We start from the raw sequence: 19,374 nt of genomic DNA, 5'->3' as shown, positions 1-19,374 counted from the left end.
CTCCTGCGCCGCTGTTTGCCTTTGGCCCCTGGTTCCCTGCCTCCTTCTTGACATTTCCGGCCCCTCCAGTGCCATTCACCCTGTGGCTGCTGCGTGTCGCCTGGAACATCTCCACTTCCTGTCTCTGCCTTTTGTGACGTCGACATCTTTTCAGTGGACAGATTGAGCCCTTGGTATGGTCTGTCGGAGGGTTTCTGAGTGGACTGTGCCCCTCTGCAGGGTCACGGCCACCTGCCACCCCTGCTCTCGGGACAGTGGCTGTTTTTCCTGCCCCTGCACGCCTCACCAGCTTTGGGGCTTCGACCCTTTCTGGGCCTTCCTGGGGTGGGTGTGGAGCTGTCCAGCCTCCCAGCCACGGCACCCAGCCTACTCCAGGGGGCCAGTGCCCAGCGTCTTGTATTCACTTGAACCTCTCTGTGTGGAATCACGAGTTCTGTTGTTTTATGTGGTTTGTCGTTTATTCTGCACTTTGGATCCTGTCGCAGGGCCCCGTGTCACAGGCGACGTGTTTGGCCACACTTGCCTCCCTTTCTCCTGGTAGATTGTCTGGGACACATTTGGCACCCATTAGGGTCTTCTGGAAGTGAGTCTTTGAACAGGTCACTGTCTGAAGTGAAAGTCTGCAGGACTTGGAGAACAGAGAGGCAGTTGTCCACGCAGCCCCTGGGCGCTGGGGAGAGGCCGCGGCTGGTCACACCAAGAGACCGCTGCCATCTTGAGTCTTCCTCCCACTTCGTGCCAGACACTGTCACCAGATGAATCTCCCTCAGACTCGACAGCTTCCACAGTGCGGCTGGGCCACGGTGGTCCGTCCGTCACCCGCAGGTTCTGACCCTTCTCAGCCACGTGCCCTGCTGCTCCCACTGACTGGTGCTTGGTGTGGGCGACACTGACCCCAGGGACAGGCGTGTCTGCTCAGTCCACTTGGGGTCTGCACAAGGTCTGCCTTCCCCCCGGGCTGTGGGGTCTGCTGCGGCCCACCTTACTCCCGACCCTCACCAGACTTCGGGTTCCAGCATATTCTCTGCCCCCTGGGTCTCTGGGGGTCTTCATTAAAAGTGCTGTGGGGGGCACCCAGAACATTCTTCTGAGAAAACAGGGTCCTGCCCACATGCACACAGCAGTGTGCTGAAAAGGAACCAGCTTCTTTTCTTTATTCAGAGAGAATTACCACCAGTAAATTCATTTGAAAGTGTATTTAGAGCTATAAAAGAAGTTGTTACTGCTTCCCTGGGGCTCACAGTGTTCAGTCCAGTACTTTCTGAGCACCTCTGCTGGGCCGGGCCTTCCTTGGGCACCTCCGCCCTTTGTCCTGGCTGATCCCATGCCGCAGCTCAAGGGGCAAGCAGGCCATCAGCTGAGGGCGATCGCAGAATTCAGAGCTTCCCTTTTCACAGGAGCGAGGTCTCCAGGCTCTTTTGTCCCTGTGAGGAGTGCCCTCGGGCAGTGCCTTCTGGCTGCCAAGCGTGGGGGCTGTGTCCTCAGGCCAAGAGTGGACAGTGCCTGCTGAGCTGTGTTGGGGGGATCTCCATCCTGGGGGGCAGGGGGCATGAGGCTTCCCAGTTAAATGTGCCAGGTTCCCAAGTTTAGAAGTTTGCTCTGTTCTCTGTGTGAAGAACGACCAGCCAGCAGGCAAGAGCAGACGAGTCGGGCCTCACACCCCCGCTGGGCAGGGTGATGGCAGTGGAGGTTGGGCCTGGGAGGGGCCTCTGGGGACACGGATGACAGTGGGCACACGTGAGGCCTCCTGCCCACTTTCCGCAGGCGCTGGCCTTGCAGGGTCACTAGAGATCAGAGGCCATGCGAGACCTGTGGGGCTCAGAGATGCTGCAACCTGCGGGCACTGCTGCGGGGCTGCCCCGCCCTCTGCGTCGAGGACACCCTCTCATGGCCCTGTCCCTCTAGCCGTCCGATCCCACAATGCCTACCCAGCCCTGCCCCACCTTCTGCAGAATGGCGGGTTAGGCAGTGGTCCCACGCTTGCAAGCACAGAGCCCCGGCGCCCTCCCCCACCGGGCTGCCTAGTGTGAGCATGCTGCAGGGGTTGCTGCTCAGACATGGCCAAGCCCCTCAGGCTGCTCCCTCCTGCGTTCCCTCCTCCAGCCCTCAGGGTCCTCAGGGCTCTCCCTCTCTACTGCTCCCTCATCTCCTGCCCCCTCTTGGCTCCACACCTTTCAGCTGCTATACCCTGCCCACTCGGCCAGCCTACCTTGGCTCTGAGAGCTTCCAGAAGACACTGTGCATCCAAAAGAAGCCCCCAAGCCTGCAGGGCTGCTGCGGGGCATGTGTGTGTGTGTGTGTGGTGGGGGCTCATCTGGGTGTGAGTGTGTGTGTGTGTGTGTGTATGTGTGAGTGTGTGTGTGGTGGGGGCTCATATCTGAGTGTGTGTGTGTGGTGGGGGGGTCATATCTGGGTGTGTGTGTGTGTGGTGGGGGCTCATATCTGGGTGTGTGTGTGAGTGTGTGTGTGGTTGGGGCTCATATCTAGGTGGGAGAGTGTGTGTGTGTGGTGGGGACTCATATCTGGGTGTGTGTGTGAGTGTGTGTGTGGTTGGGGCTCATATCTAGGTGTGAGAGAGTGTGTGTGTGTGTGTGTGGTGGGGACTCATATCTGGGTGTGTGTGTGAGGGTGTGTGTGGTTGGGGCTCATATCTAGGTGGGAGAGTGTGTGTGTGTGTGTGTGTGTGTGTGTGTGGTGGGGACTCATATCTGGGTGTGTGTGTGAGTGTGTGTGTGTGTGTGTGGTGCAGGCTCATCGCCCTGCAGGGTTGTGCCTTCTCCTTCCTGCCCTGAGCACATCTGGCCTCAAAAGGCAGGATGAGGTTCTCAGAGAAGATTGCCAGCACTGTCCCCTCAGTCCTCTGCTAAAGCCCACCTGTGCTCCCGCCTGGAAAATTGGGCTTGCAGCAGAGAGTAAGGAGACGGGTGCTCCCCTTCTCTGCAGGTCCTGGAAGCTTCTGATCATCCCAGTGCTGGTGAGGACCAGGGCCATTACAGAAGTGGTATTTAAAGGATTGTTACTTGTGTAGAAACTTGGAAGCAGAGTAAAATATGCTATCTACCTATCAGCTGGAGCACACTGTGATATCAAACACATTGGCATTAAAATTGCCTTATTCTGAATAGTTTTAATTTACACTTTTTTTTTTAAGGACCTTAGCTGGATGACAGGCTTGTCCTCGGGGCGGGGTGTGCTTGGGGGGCTTCTAGGGGAACCAGCTCTGCTTTTGACTGGGACAGCACAGCGATGTTGGCATCCCCTCCCCCTGCGGGTGACGGGTGGCGCTGGCAGCCAGTGGTGGCTGCTGCTAAGAGCAGCCAAGCATCCGGGAGGGACCTGACGCGGTCTGGGAGGACGGTGAGCAGTACCTGTGGCCCAGCCCCCTGTGGACGGGGAGCCAGAACCCAGGGCGGCCCTGATGTGGGGCCGGGCTGAAGACCCCGCCACCCAGGGCTGGGCCCTGATGAGCGTTTAGAAAATCGGGAGTGGATGGAATTTAGGTAAGCTTTGGTTTTACTCTGTATGTGAGGAGATTTCTTGCTTTTGAGGCTGGCAGACACTAGGAAGGTCTGGTGCTGGATACGCCAGTCCTCGGACGTGGGCCCAGAGCATGTGGCCTGACGGGCGGGACCCTTGGTCTCGGGATGGGTGGGGTCCCCCAGCCCTGCCTAATGCTGCCCTCTCCCCAAGGCTGGAGTGGGTGGAGATCATCGAGCCGCGCACGCGCGAACGCATGTACGCCAACCTGGTCACCGGCGAGTGCGTGTGGGACCCGCCGGCCGGCGTGCGCATCAAGCGGACCAGCGAGAACCAGTGGTGGGAGCTCTTCGACCCCAACACGTCGCGCTTCTACTACTACAATGCCAGCACCCAGCGCACCGTGTGGCACCGGCCGCAGGACTGCGACATCATCCCCCTGGCCAAGCTGCAGACCCTGAAGCAGAACACGGAGTCGCCGCGCGCCTCGGCGGAGAACAGCCCCGGGCGGGGCAGCAGCGTCAGCCGCGATGGCAGCACCAGCTCGTCCCTGGAACCCGAGCTGGACTCCGGCGACAGGGCACCAGAGCCTGTGGGCCGCGCAAGCCGGCAGCCCGCGCCGGGGATGGTGAAGGACGAGAGCGGCAGGTGAGGCAGGCCCCTGCACCCTGCCGCCTCTGGGGGACCACCCGCTCCCTTGTGCCCACCGGGGCAGAGCTGGCCGAGGCCCTCTGGGCCCTGCTGGGGCTGGAGTTTCTCTGGCTAATCGTGAAATTGTTTGGTTCTCTCCACTGTGGGAAGTGCTCCCGGGATGGGAGCACCCCAGAGATGGCCCCCAGAGCTCCTGTGATGGAGGGGTGCCCTCCCCAGGCCCGCCTGCCTGTTGTTCTCTGGACGCAGATCCATGGGGATCCGTCGGCCAGCCCCACCTAACTCTAGGCCTCCCTGCCCGAGCTTGACTGACCTCGCCAGCACTGAAGGCGAGAAGTGAGGGCATCACCCCTGTTTTGCAGAGGAAGGTCTGAGGCGGTCGGCAGTGGGGCAGAGCACTGTCCTGGGCGCCCCCAGGGTGTCGACTTGTCCAGCAGCCACTGTGGCTGTTTTCCCTCCTGGTCTTGCAGACAGTGAGGCTATGGACACCTGGGCTCCCACCCCCCCTGCTTGTGCACCCCCAAGTGCCCATATGGCAGAGCCTGAACCCCAGGGAGCTGTTCCCCAGGGCCAGCACTCCAGGGTCCCAGTCCAGAAGAAATGGCTGGAGGGCATGTGACCTGGATAAACCCTGACAGGCTGGAAGTTACCAGAAAGAAGCCAGGGAGGAGCAGGAATGGGACATGGGCCTTGGAGACCAGGCAGGCTGGGTTTTACCCGGGGACAGTGGAAGTCACAAAGTAGTCAAAAGCCACCTTAGGCTGTGGGTCTGTTTGCTCCTGGGAGGATGACATGCCAGGCCGGGGGTGCAGTACCTGTGCTGAGGGTGTGCGGGAGCCTGGCACGCACAGGGCAGGGCTGTGGGCAGGGGCTTGGGCATGCGGGCCGGAGAAGCCTGAAAGGTTGCTGGGAGTTGTCCTCATGAAGCAGAGCCTGGGATGGTCCCCAAGGAAAAAGCTAGTGAGTAAGGTTTAAAGACAGCCCTGCATCCCTCTGGTGTTCTGGCAAGCTCAGACCGGTGCCGCCACCTGTCCAGCAGACGTGACAGCCTCTGGGCCCAGGTCACCCGCGGCATTGCTGGTGGCGATTGCTGGCTCTTCGCTGCAGGCCGGTGAGGGGCTGGACTCTTCTTAGGTTCTGTTGGCAGACGTCCTGTGGGCAGGGGTGTCCTCTTCCCAAAAGCGTCCAGGGTGTGGTATGGTGACTTGGATCATGGTGTTGCCTTCGGATCGGCCTCCCACGAGGAGCTTAGTTGGAGGTGGATTAAAATTGTATTTAAACTGTGGGGCAGGTTGGGGACTAGGCACCTTGCTTGTGTCATTTTCTCCCATTCATGAAGGTAGTACATTTTATACATTTTCCCCCAAAGAACTTGCATTTTTTATAGGTTTGTTTTTAGATACCATATAAAGTCATATTGTATGATCATTACTGGTATTCAGGTACTACTTTTTAAAAATTAATTTTATGTATTTAATTTATCTTTGACATTGCTGCACAGGCTTTTCTCTCGTTCCGGTGAGCGGGGACCACTGTCCGGTTGTGGTGCGCAGGCTTTTCACTGCACGGCTTCTCTTGTGGGCATGGGCTCTGGAGCGCGCGGGCTTTGGTCGTCGTGGAGCACGGGCTCAGTGGTTGCAGTCCCCGGCTCTAGAGCACGGGCTCAGTGGTTGTGGCGCAAGGGCTTAGTTGCCCCGTGGCACGTGGGATCTTCTCAGGCCAGGGATTCAACCCATGTTTCCTGTGTTAGCAGGCAGATTCTTTAGCACTGAGCTACCAAGGAAGGCCCCAGATGTTATATTTATACGTCAGTCCTGTTTTTACACTTGTTGAGCTCTTATTACAAAGTCCAGCGCACTGTCCAGAGTTGCCTGTGACTGCCAGCTGTCCCAAGCTGGCTGGTTCTCCCCGAGGAGGTGGGGCCAGGGGGGCAGGCAGGCCGATGGCCCCGCAACCCTGTGGTTCAGGCTGGGACGTCCCTTTCTCTTACTAGGCTTCTCAGTGTGAGTGGATGGGGAATCCTTTCCAGTTTGTTTCTTTGTCTTGTGGGTTGAATTTGCCCCGTCCTGTTCTCGGCACCTGTGAATGTGACCTTCTGGAGACACAGGGCTGTTGTGGATGCCGTTGGTTAAACTGAGATGGGCCCTCCTGCAGTGGGCAGGGCTCTGACCCCTCAGGACTGTTGTCCTTGCAAGAATACGGAGACGCACAGGACAACACCCTGCTGGCCGAGGCAGACAATTTCTCTTCTCTGTTAGCTCTAGGGTTCTCTGTGTGTTTGTTAGGTCAGATCTGTTAATTGTATCAGTTGAGTTCTTTACTAAGTTTTGATCTGCCGAGACACGTGGATTCTGGGAGGTGAGTCCCGCCGGGTGGTGGGAGTGGTCTGTCCCTTCTTCCTGTCTCCCACTGCTCCTGCCCTTCTGCATGGAAGCTGTGGGTCGGCTCCAGGGAGGTTTGCAGTCAGGTATTCCCAGCATGTTTCCCTGTGTCGTATCGCTGATGCTTTTTGCCTTGACTTGTGCTTTGGAACCAGGGTCAGCCACTTCCCCATGGTTCGTATTTGCCCCTGAACAGCCATCCTCGCATGTGTTAGGTGTGTTCCTCCTCAGGGACCTCTAGGGTCTGGTCACCTTCACCTGTTCTAACACTTGGCCTTGGTGTGGTGGGATGGTTGTGGGGTGCTTCGTGGGGACCCCTGATGCAGCGGAGGATGTGGTGTCACCTCGGCTCCTCCAGGTCAGACCCTTCCTGCCCCTTCCTCCTGTGCGTTCCCACGTGCTCCACGCATGCATTGCTGCCCAGCGTGTTCCTGGGTGCCCCCCCAGGATGCTGCATTCACCCCATAGCCTGGGGAAGCCTGCACCACCGCTCTGCGCCTGGGGCCCGTTGGGGGCCTGGGGCAAGTGCTGGGCAGGCAGAGCCTCAGGGGTGCGAGGCAGCTGCTTCTGCAGACTTGCTCCTACTCAGTGTGTGGGTGGCCTCACCCCACAGACCCCCTCATGCCTGCTGTTGGGTCCCTGGAGCACTTGATTTTGATACAAGCAAGTTTACTGTAATTTTCACCTTGTTTGTTTTTAATGTTTTGTTTAAAAAGTTCTTTCTGGCCTTGGACCAAAGGTATTTGCTGACATGTCTTGTGTTACCTGTGGGTTTTGCACGTTGTGGCCTGCATGCGCCCACACCACGCGCGGCCCTGTACCCTGGCCGCGCTGTCCGTGTGCTCTCTCGGGCCATCACCTCTCAAGCCTCAGTGCTGGGAAACATTCCTGTCTCCCTTTGTATTTACGACCATCTTAGCTAATTGTGGGCATTCCTTCTACCATTCAAGGCCTGGAGTTCAAGCTCCTCAGAAAACCCAGGTGGCTTTGCATGCTTAATAGACTAGTTCAGTGTGAACGTAATGTTGGTTTGCACTGAGACACCAGAACATTCACGTGACTGGCTTTATTGCGCTGTTCTGGAACCAGTAGTGGAGCTCAGAAAGCGTGTCTCCTGTGTGGGAATGGGGATCTTGCTTCTTGTTCCAATTTCGGCAGCCTGAGAAGGAGATGCTGAAGAAGCTTGATGCTGCTTGTGACTCAGACATCCATTGTCATCAAAATGACTGTTGCAGTCTCAGTGTCTCATATAAGCACTGTTTGCCTTATAATTTTAGGTTGAATTCATTGAGAAACATTGTCAAATCTAAAAAAACCCCTCACATTCAATGTTTGATGATAGTAATTGAGTAGAATCTTTTCTCAAAGAAAAAATTTCAGTCTAGGCCATGAGTTTTTTAAACATTGCAGCAAAGCTTTCTGTTTCCAAGCTTTTAAACTGCTGTGTGGTGGGTCAGGTTGGGATACTTCCCTTCTTTTCCTGACACAAACCTGCGGGACCATTGACGACCGAGTCCAGGAGGGCAGAGGATGCTGGCGGCCTGTGTGGCTGCCTCACAGCTCACGACGGGCTGCTGAGCGCCTGCCTGCTGCTGGGGCTCACCGCGCCCCCTCAGCGCCAGCCTGCGCCCTGTGCTGGCCCCCAGCGCATGTTTTAAGCATGGTCAGTCATGACAGTCTCAGCTGCACTGCAGGCTGGACTGAATTAGTGTTTCCTCAGTTTCTTTGGTAGTGATTTCACCTTCAGGCGTTCCACAGAGGTGATGCGTGGAGGCCAGTTCCCTAGTCCTGTCGCGCTCAGCTGCGACTCCTTAGTGCAGCGACAGCCTGGAGTAGCGCCAGGAGCCCCGGCAGCCCCGGGCCCCGCTGCCGAGCGGCTCTCACTGTCCTTTCCTCTCCCCAGCACTGTCCGTGCCTCAAGGCTGCTGGTCTGAAGCAGGCCTATTTCCTCTGGACACGTGCCTTCAGCTGCCGTTGTCGGCGTAGTTTGATACTTGTCGTCTGTGAACAGCGTGGTTGCTGTCCCTGCTGGGCTAACAGATGAGCCGCTGGGAAGCACATGTGGTGTGAAGGTCCCTTCCGTTTTCATTGAAGTAATTCTGCTGCGACGAGATTCCCGTCGTGGGCTCTGACCGCTGTGCACCTTGCAGCTCTCCAGCGGGGCCGTGTGTCTGCCTGGCCCAGCGGCACAGAGCCTGCATGCCGCCAAAGGCAGAGCCGTCCAGGCCCCCGTCTGTGGCCGGCAGATTGGCCGTGTGGGGGCACTCAGGCTGCTGAGTTGTGGCCGCACCCGGGACCTGTGGTGTGCTGAGTGGTGTGGCCACACAGGACTGTGTTCCCATGATGTGCTCCTGACAGACACTGGAATTTGAATTGCATGTAAAAAATTCATTGCCCACTTGCTGTACAAAACCAGGCACTGGAGCTGGATGAGGCCCACTGGCTGTAGTCAGCTGCCCTCCAGCCTGAAGTGGAGTGCAGGCTCCCCAGCATGGCCAGCCCAGGGGCCCTGGCGACCAGGCCCGAGCCCTTCTGTGCCCCACTCCATGCCCCCTGGTCCAAGCCCAGCCCGGAGGCCACCGGCCAGAGCTCCAGCTCCTTGCTGGGCCTGGGGCTGTCCTGGGTGAGGCAGTGGGCTCCATCTGGGCATCGTGGGAGGGGGCGGTGAGGGTGCAAGAAACCCTGCCCAGGTGCAGGCAGACCTGTGGGAGGAGCTGTGGTGAGAACCAGAGGGCTGCACTCGTTCCGCGGCATGCGTTATGGACCCGCTGTGTCTCTAAGCGGTTGTACTTCTGTTCACGTTTCCTGTTCACTCTGCTGCATTTCAGCTCCTCACCGTCAGGAGTGCTCCTTGAGAAGGACTACGAGGTTTACCGGGACTACAGCGTGGACGGCCACCTTCTCCACTGCAGGTAGGCCCTGCCTCAGGCCTGTCCATCTCCTGGCCGGGGGTGGTTTTCCTGGCAGCTCTCGGGTGAGCTGGAGAAGGGTCTGGCCCAGCAGGAAGTGACCATCTGGACGTGCAGAGCGTGCCAGGCCCTGCCCTGGCCCGTGGGACACAAGGAGAGGCTGTTGGGCCACTGTGTGGTGTGGAGTACTGTTGTGTCCATGGTACTGGCCCTGATGGATCCCTTGGAGGTTCCTTAGTGTGTGGTCCCCCCCAGAGCCCCAGGCGCATTGGAGTGCTTTCCAGGCCACGTTGGGAAGACTGGTGCCCGCCAAGTGGGGCAGGGAGGCTGGCTGCCCTCGGGCCTGGGTTGGCCTTGCTGGGTGTTGGGGTTTCCAGATTCAGTGCTCAGGACCCTGGGCACAGCAGCAGCAGGCTGAGCAAGGGCCTCCCCTGGGTTAGCTCATGTGTCCAGGCTGGAGCAGGCACCTCGTCCGTAGCTGATGGGGGATGGACGGGGTGCTGGGCCTCTGGAGGTGGGGATTTGGAGCGCAAGGGGCCTTTGGCAGTTTGCTCAGTTTAGAGATCAAGACTGGGTTTGTTGATACAGGGAGGGATCTAAGCCTGCCTGGGCCAGCAGTGCGGCTGTGTCCACGGGTGTCCTCACTGGTCACCGGGAGACTCAGGTTTGACTGGGGTTTGTGGGCACAGAGCTGATGTGGTCTTGTGGCCTGTGAGCGGGGCCCACGTCAGGGGCAGAAGCTTCCCTCCGAGGCAGTCCAGGTCCCATTTCCTGCCGCTCTTGCAGGGCGCTGAGCAAGGAGCAACGCTTCCCTGTTGAGGCGCCTCCAGAAACAGGCAGGAGGCGGTGGGAGGGGTCTTTCCCCTGGGTGTCTCCTCCCCAGCAGAGCTGACAAGGAATTGGGGCTGAGAGAGAAGGCCGGGCCTCCTCTTGGGTCTGCGGGTGGTGGTGAGGGGCTGCGGGGGTCGTCCTGTGGGAGGGGAGGTGAGCAGGGGCTGGGAGAGAAGCACAGGACTGTGGCTGGGCCTTGGGGCGCTGAGGGGCATCGTCTCTGGGCCGCTGGGGGCGCGTTTCCTGAAACAGGCCGGCACCCGCCTTCCTGCTGCCTCGTGCCTGCCTCTGCCTTGGCTCCCTCCTATCTGGTTGCTGCAGCCCTGCCCGCATTTGCTGGGCGGTGGACCATGTGCAGTGTCTCCTGTGTGCCCCTGCTGAACCAACACCGTGATTTTCCACATGTCCTGCTTTTAGTCCTCGCAAGAACTCGTGAGGACTGGGGTGGAAGTGGGAGGTGATGCCCCACAGCCCAGGAACTACAGGCTGGAGTTCAGCCCTGGATCTCTCAGACTCCAGGGCTGGTTCTCCAGGTCTGCGGGCACACTGCCTACCATTCTCTGCTCTGCTTGGCTGGCCTGTGCGGCTGGCCAGGAGCAGCCTCTGGCAACCAAGAGCTGAATTCCCGAAGGGAGCCTGCCTCCCGAGCCCTGCTCACTCTCACCCTGGTTCTCTCAGTCCTGCCTTACCCACGGCCAACAGTTAGGACTCGTGGTTCAGTCAGAGGACAGAGGCACAGGACCAGAGTACACAGTTGGTTTCTTTGGATACTTGGGATTTCTACTTTCTGTGATGGTGGATTCACTTACCTGAGACCAGCTTGTACAAGAACAAAATAGACCAAATTTCCGCAGGCATCAGAGATCCACAGAGGAGCCAAGACCTGTGGCCGTGGTCTGACAGCCGGTGCAGTCCAGAAGACGTGATTCTGCCTCAGGAGCCTCAAAGGGGACAGGAAGGCTCTGAACAAGGCTGTACACACAAGCTTGTTAACCTCGGCAAAATAAACCAATTCCTTAAAAGATACAGTTTGCCAAAACTCATAGAAGAAGAAATACACAGTCTGAATAGGTCTATATCTGTTAAAAGAGATTGAATCAATAATTAATAATCTTCCAAAAAAGAAAGCAGAAGTTCTAAATGGGTTCACTGGTGAGTTCTACCAAATATACATGGAAGAAATTTTATGAGTTCTCTACAATCTCTTTCAGAAGATAGATGCCGAGGGAATACTTTCTTGTTCTGTGAAGCCAGTATTACTCTAATATCCAAATCAGAAAAACACAAGAAAAGAAAACTACAGACCTGTCTCTCTCATGAACATAGATGTAAAAATCCTCAAAAATATATTAGGAAATCAAATCTACCAATGTATCAGATCAGATCAGTCGCTCAGTCGTGTCTGACTCTTTGCGACCCCATGAATCGCAGCATGCCAGGCCTCCCTGTCCATCACCAAGTCCCGGAGTTCACTCAGACTCATGTCCATCAAGTCAGTGATGCCATCCAGCCATCTCATCCTCTGTCGTCCCCTTCTCCTCTTGCCCCCAATCCCTCCCAGCATCAGAGTCTTTTCCAGTGAGTCAACTCTTCGCATGAGGTGGCCAAAGTACCGGAGTTTCAGCTTTAGCATCATTCCTTCCAAAGAAATCCCAGGGCTGATCTCCTTCACAATGGACTGGTTGGATCTCTTTGCAGTCCAAGGGACTCTCAAGAGTCTTCTCCAACAACACAGTTCAAAAGCATCAATTCTTTGACGCTCAGCCTTCTTCACAGTCCAACTCTCACATCCATACATGACCACAGGAAAAACCATAGCCTTGACTAGACGAACCTTTGTTGGCAAAGTAATGTCTCTGCTTTTGAATATGCTATCTAGGTTGGTCATAACTTTCCTTCCAAGGAGTAAGCGTCTTTTAATTTCATGGCTGCAGTCACCATCTGCAGTGATTTTGGAGCCCAGAAAAATAAAGTCTGACACTGTTTCCACTGTTTCCCCATCTATTTCCCATGAAGTGGTGGGACCGGATGCCATGATCTTCGTTTTCTGAATGTTGAGCTTTAAGCCAACTTTTTCACTCTCCACTTTCACTTTCATCAAGAGGCCTTTGAGTTCCTCTTCACTTTCTGCCATAAGGGTGGTGTCATCTGCATATCTGAGGTGATTGATATTTCTCCCGGCAATCTTGATTCCAGCTTGTGTTTCTTCCAGTCCAGTGTTTCTCATGATGTACTCTGCATATAGGTTAAATAAGCAGGGTGACAATATACAGCCTTGACGTACTCCTTTTCCTATTTGGAACCAGTCTGTTGTTGCATGTCCAGTTCTGACTGTTGCTTCCTGACCTGCATAGGAATTTCTCAAGAGGCAGATCAGGTGGTCTGGTATTCCCATCTCTTGAAGAATTTTCCACAGTTTATTGTGATCCACACAGTCAAAGGCTTTGACATAGTCAATAAAGCAGAAATAGATGTTTTTCTGGAACTCTCTTGCTTTTTCCATGATCCAGCGGATGTTGGCAATTTGACCTCTGGTTCCTCTGCCTTTTCTAAAACCAGCTTGAACATCAGGAAGTTCACGGTTCACATATTGCTGAAGCCTGGCTTGGAGAATTTTGAGCATTACTTTACTAGCGTGTGAGATGAGTGCAATTGTGCGGTAGTTTGAGCATTCTTTGGCATTGCCTTTCTTTGGGATTGGAATGAAAACGGACCTTTTCCAGTCCTGTGGCCACTGCTGAGTTTTCCAAATTTTCTGGCATATCGAGTGCAGCACTTTCACAGCATCATCTTTCAGGATTTGGAATAGCTCAACTGGAATTCTATCACCTCCACTAGCTTTGTTCGTAGCGATGCTTTCTAAGGCCCACTTGACTTCACATTCCAGGATGTCTGGCTCTAGGTCAGTGATCACACCATCGTGATTATCTGGGTTGTGAAGATCTTTTTTGTACAGTTCTTCTGTGTATTCTTGCCATCTCTTCTTAATATCTTCTGCTTCTGTTAGGTCCGTACCATTTCTGCCCTTTATTGAGCCCATCTTTGCATGAAATGTTGCTTTGGTATCTCTGATTTTCTTGAAGAGATCTCTAGTCTTTCCCATTCTGTTGTTTTCCTCTATTTCTTTGCATTGATCGCTGAAGAAGGCTTTCTTATCTCTTCTTGCTATTCTTTGAAACTCTGCATTCAGATGCTTATATCTTTCCTTTTCTCCTTTGCTTTTCACTTCTCTTCTTTTCACAGCTATTTGTAAGGTCTCCCCAGACAGCCATTTTGCTTTTTTGTATTTCTTTACCAATGTATAAAAAGAATTATATATCATAACCAAGTGAGATTTATCCTAGGTATGCAAGGTTGGTTCAGCATTTGAGAGTCAATATAATCCATTACATCAGTAGGCCAGAGATGAAAAATCATAGCTCAGTTGGTAAAGAATCTGCCTGTAATGCAGGAGACCCCAGTTCAATTCCTGTGTAGGGAAGATCTGCTGGTGAAGGGATAGGCTACCCACTCCTGTATTCTTGGGCTTCCCTAGTGGCTCAGCTGGTAAAGAATCCACCTGCAATGTGGGAGACTTGGGTTCGATCCCTAGCTTGGGAAGATCCCCTGGAGAAGAGAAAGACTACCCACTCCAGTATTCTGGCCTGGAGAATTCCATGGACTGTACAGTCCATGGGGTTGCAAAGAGTTGGACATGACTGAGCGACTTTCATTTTCACTTATGATCATATCAACAGTTGCAAAAAAAGCATTTGGTAAAATCCAACAGCCAACCTTAATTTAAAAACAAACTCAGTAAAGTAGGAATATGTGTGTGCTTAATTACTTCAGTCCCATCTGACTCTTTGCAACCTCATGGACTGTAGCCCACAAGGCTCCTCTGTCCATGGGATTCTCCAGGCAAGAACATTGGAGTGGGTTGCCATGCCCTTCTCCAGGGGATCTTCCCAACCCAGGGCTCAAATCTGTGTCTCTTACATCTCCTACATTGGCAGGTGGGTGCTTTACCACTAGTGCCACCCAAAAAGAGAGGAACTCCCTTAACTTGATGAAGAATATCTACAAAAAATTTACAGCTAACATCATACTTAGTAGTGAGAAGCTCAAAGCTTTTCCACTAAGATCAGAAGCAAGGCAAGGGTTTCCCTTCTGACCTCTGGTGCTCAGCATCGTATTGGAGCTCTTTGCTAATGCAGTAACACAAGAAAAGGAAACACAGAGTATACAGGTTGGGGAGGAAAACATAAAACTGTCTTTGCTTGCAGATGACTTGATCACCTATGTAAAAAATCTTAAAGAATTGGCAAACTCCTAGAACTAAGTGGTTGTAGCTAGGTAGTAAGATATAAGCTAAATATGCAAAAGTCCATTGCTTTCGTATATACTGGCAACGAACAAGTGGAATATGAAGTTAGAAACAGTAGCATTTACATTAGTATCACCCAGAATGAAATACTTAGGTGTAAATGTGACAAAATATGTACAAAATCTATATAAGGAAAACTGTAAAATTCTGATGAAAGATATCACAGAAGAACTAAACAAGTGGAGGAAGGACTCTACTCTTTCCAACTTGACCTATAGATTCCATGCAGTCTCAGTCAGAATCCCAGCAGGTGGTTTTGTGGATATTGACAAAGTGATAATAAGATTTCTCTAGAGAGGCAGAAGACCTAGGACAGCCAACACAATATTCAAGGAGGACAAAGTTGGAGGAATAATACTACCTGAGTCCCAAGACTCCCTGTAACGCTGTTGTAAGCAAGACAGGGTGGTGTTGGTAAAGAATAGACACATTAATAGAATAGAATGGAGAGACGACCAGTCAGTTCAGTCGCTCAGCCGTGTCCGACTCTTTGCGACCCCATGAATCGCAGCATGCCAGGCCTCCCTGTCCATCACCAAGTCCCGGAGTTCACTCAGACTCACGTGTGTCAAGTCAGTGATGCCATCCAACCATCTCATCCTCTGTGGTCCTCTTCTCCTCCTGCCCCCAATCCCTCCCAGCATCAGAGTCTTTTCCAATGAGTCAGTTCTTCGCACGAGGTGGCCAAAGGACTGGAGTTTCAGCTTTAGCATCATTCCTTCCAAAGAAATCCCAGGGCTGATCTCCTTCACAATGGACTGGTTGGATCTCCTTGCAGTCCAAGGGACTCTCAAGAGTCTTCTCCAACACCACAATTCAAAAGCATCAATTCTTCGGCGCTCAGCCTTCTTCACAGTCCAACTCTCACATCCATACATGACCACCGGAAAAACCATAGCCTTGACTAGACGGACCTTTGTTGGCAAAGTAATGTCTCTGCTTTTGAATATGCTATCTAGGTTGGTCATAACTTTCCTTCCAAGGAGTAAGCGTCTTTTAATTTCATGGCTACAGTCACCATCTGCAGTGATTTTGGAGACAATCAATAGACCACCATGAATATCATCAGCGGACCTTTGATGAAGGGGTAAAAGCAATGCAGTGGAGCCAAGATGGTCTCTTAAGAGACATTGCTGGAACACCTGGACATCCACATGCAAGAAAGTGAATCTGGACGTGGACCTTACACCCTTCATGGAAATTAACTCAAGATAGATCACAGACCTGAATGGGAACACAAAACTATCTCCTAGAAGGTAACAGAGGAGAAAACCCAGATGACCTTGGGTTTGGCAATGACTTTCTAGATATAACATTAAAGGCACGATTCATGAAAGAAACAATTGATAAGCTGGACTATGTTAAAATTAAAAATTTCTGCTCTGCGAAAGACCAACTAGGAGAAAATGTTTGCAATAGACACAAATGGTAAAGGACCGTAATCTGAAATATACAAAGAATTCTTAAAATGCAGCAGTAAGAAAACAACCTGCTTTTAAAATAGGCCAAAGAGCTGAACAGACACCTCAGCAAAGAACTATACTGTTGGCACAGAAAAGCATGTGAAAGATGCTCCACATCACTTGTCAGCAGGAAATGCAAAGTAAAACAAGAGTGAGATACCTCTGCAGGCCTGTTAGAGGAGCCAGAAGGTGAGCACTCTGACACCAGGTGCTGGCGAGGGTGCGGAGCAAGAGAACCCGCGGTCAGTGCTGGTGGGAGCGCAGGAGGCTGCAGCTGCTAAGACTGAACACAGGGACTCCCTGGGGTTCGGTGGTTAAGAATCCCCCCTTCCAAGGCAAGGGGAGTCAGGTTCAGTGTCTGGTTGGGAAACTAGGATTCCACATGCCACAGAGCAGCTAAGCCTGAGCACCCAAGTACTGAGCCCATGCACCACAGCCGCTGAGCCCACGTGCCACAACTACTGAGCCTGTGTGCCATGACTGGAGGACGCCTTTGCACTGCAGGGAAAGATCCAGCATGATGCAATGCAGATTTCACGTACTGCAACTAAGACCTGACTCGGCCATAAATAATAAATATATTCTTTTAAAACCCTGAATATACTCTAAATGATTTGGCAGTACTACTCCTTGGTATTTACCAAAAGGAGTTTGACATTTTATGTTCATATCAAATCCTGCACACAGATGTTTTTAGCATCTTTATTCATAGTTGCCAAAACAAGATGTCCTTCAGTAGGTGAATAGAGAAGTAAACTGTGGTCCATCCAGACAATGGCTTATACAACACTAAAAAGAAATGAGCTGTCAGCCGTGAAGAGTCACTGAGGAGCTTAAGTGCATGTCACAAAGCGAAGACACCAGCCTGAGAGCCTGTACACTGCGTGATTCCACTCCTGACATTCTGGAGTCAGAGTATGTAGGTTTTCAGATTGCCTTTTTTGGAGGCCAAAGATTTGCTCGTTGATTTGGCTTTAGATTTGCCTCCTATGGAGACAGTGAAAAGATCAGTGGTTGCCAGGGATTTGGGGAGGGGGATGAACAGACAGAGCATGTGGGTTTGGGGGGCAAAGAAAAATGCTCTGTACAACACTACAACGGTGGACACGTGTCTCTACATTTATGCAAACCCACAGAATGTACAACAGTAAGAGTGAGCCCTGATATCAACTAAGAATTTTGGTTGATTATAATGTGTTAGTGCTGGTCCATCAGTTGACAGTAGATGTTCTGTCTCTTGCAAAATGCTGATAATCGGGGAAGCTTTGTGTGAGTAGGTACAGGGGGTACATCGGAAATGTACATTTTTTTCTGCTCGGTTTTGCTGTGAACCTCAAAGTACTGTTAAAAAAAATTGTATATCAATAGATACTCTAGAACTGAAAAAAATATAATAAGAAAAGTAAGAACTCAGTAGATGGATTCTTAAAAGGTTAGTAAATTAGACGGTAGATCAGAAAAATGTCTGCAGTGTGGAGAGTCCAGGGGATGAGAAGCACAGGACACAGCCTGCAACTTTGTGGAGCTCAGTGCAGAGGACAGCACCTGACTCCCAGAGAAGGAGAGAGGAAACGGGATGGAAGTAATATTTTTAAAGATATGGTCAGGAGTTTCCAGAAATCATAAAATATGTCAGACCACAGACTGAAGAAGTGCTATGAAGCAGAGACACTGACGCAAAGGTTCCAGATGTAGAACTAAATGTAGAAAGTGAAAGTCACTCAGTCATGTCCGACTCTTTGTGACCCCGTGGACTATACAGTCCATGGAATTCTCCAGGCCAGAATACTTTGCCCTCTCCAGGGGATCTCCCCAACCCAGGGATCGAACACAGGTCTTGCGCATTGCAGGTGTATTCTTAGAAGGAAATCTTTAAAGCAGCTGGGAGTTTCTTGAGGGGGCAGTTGGAAGCGGGGAGCCTCGCGCACGGCTCTGGGCCTCTTGGTCTGCCGTGTCATGGCTGGTACAGCCGTGGGACATGGGGCTGACCGTTAGTTGGTGGGCACGGTGTGTGATCAAGTCCCTGTATCGCCAGGGGCAGCGTCTCCGTGTTGTCATCAGGCAAATGAGACTCAGAAGAGCCTGAACACCCCTAGTGCCCCCTGCTAGGTGGAGGGGCCAGGATCTGGGCACACAACTCCCTGGGGCCACAGGTGCCCTTAGGAACGGGGAGCGGTTTTACCATCTCGGTCCAGGTGCAGAGTGCTGAGCATGGCGGTGGGCAGTGCTAGCAAGGCAGTCAGCCCTTCTGGACTCACGGGGGCCTGTGGTTGGGAGTCCAGGCCCTGAGAGGTGCTGCGCTACAGGATGATCGGCTGTGTTGCGGGAGTGGGGAGGGTGCTGAGCCCAGGATTCCAAAGCCACAGAGGCCTCTGGGAGCCCCCTGGCCCCCAGCACTTCCGTCCAGGAGTAGTTCTGTGCTTGGTTCTGGCCTGGGACCAGAGCAGAGCCTCTCACAGGGGCCCTGGAGGAGCGTCCCCATGGGCAGCAGTAGGAGAGCCCCTGGAGGGCTGCCGGGCTGACCTGGGAAGTGTGTGAGGGGGGCTCCCAGGCCAGGGGGCAGCTGCTCCAGGCTGCACGACCCGGGGTCAGGGCCTCAGCAGTGAAAGGTTCACAGCTCATCACAGCTCATCACAGCACCCGGCAGTACCAGGCCCCACAGCCTGCAGCCCCTGGGGCAGCTGTGAAGAGGACAGTGAGAGACGACCAGGCCTTCTGGGCTGACCTCACACACCCGTGAGGTCAAGGGGGGTGGTCAGGGTCCAGGCTGGCGAAGGGGTCAGATTTCCACCTCACCCCGGGAACCTGCCCCCACCAGACTCCCCTCAGGTAACCTGCCCCCGCCCAGGACCTTCTCAGGTAACCTATTCCCTCCAGGACTCCCCCCAGGACACCCCCAGGTAACCTCCCCCCAGGTAACTTGCTCCCCTCAGGACCCCCCCCAGGACCCCCCCAGGTAACCTGCTACCCCCAGGACTGCCCCCCCATGTAACCTGCTCCCCCCAGGAACCCCCCCAGGTAACCTGCTACCCCCCCGACCCCCCCAGGTAACCTGTTCCCCCCAGGAACCCTCTAGGTAACCTGTTACCCTCAGGACCCCCCTCCAGGTAACCTGCTCCCCCCAGGGCTCCCTCCAGGTAACCTGCCCCCAGGATCCCCCCCTCCAGATAACCTGCCCCCTGGCCAACTCCCCAGGTAACCTCTCCCCAGGAACCCCCAAGTAACCTGCTCCCCCCAGGACCCCCCCAGGTAACCTCTCCCCAGGACCCCCCCCCAGGTAACCTGCTCCCCCAGGA

General features: G+C 53.6%; 1 protein-coding gene across 6 annotated transcripts in view; it reads left to right on the top strand.

Moving 5' to 3' along the window:
• The window catches only part of ARHGAP39 (Rho GTPase activating protein 39), a 57,472-nt gene that overhangs the window by 19,449 nt on the left and 18,649 nt on the right, over window positions 1–19,374 (top strand). For 4 of the 6 annotated variants that reach the window (XM_025265651.3, XM_044928378.2, XM_044928377.2 and 1 more), the window contains 2 exons: window positions 3,691–4,125; window positions 9,338–9,421. In XM_025265651.3, the coding sequence (XP_025121436.3) occupies window positions 3,691–4,125; window positions 9,338–9,421 (519 nt within the window). Of the gene's footprint in view, window positions 1–2,943; window positions 3,501–3,690; window positions 4,126–9,337; window positions 9,422–19,374 lie in introns of those variants that run through there. The other 2 variants (XM_044928379.2, XM_044928382.2) reach the window with 2 other exon arrangements.

This window comes from Bubalus bubalis, chromosome 15 (assembly GCF_019923935.1).
Source record: "Bubalus bubalis isolate 160015118507 breed Murrah chromosome 15, NDDB_SH_1, whole genome shotgun sequence".
Lineage (NCBI taxonomy): Eukaryota > Metazoa > Chordata > Mammalia > Artiodactyla > Bovidae > Bubalus > Bubalus bubalis.
Note: the sequence above shows the minus strand (reverse complement) of the source record. Positions and strands in the feature narration are given on the sequence as shown.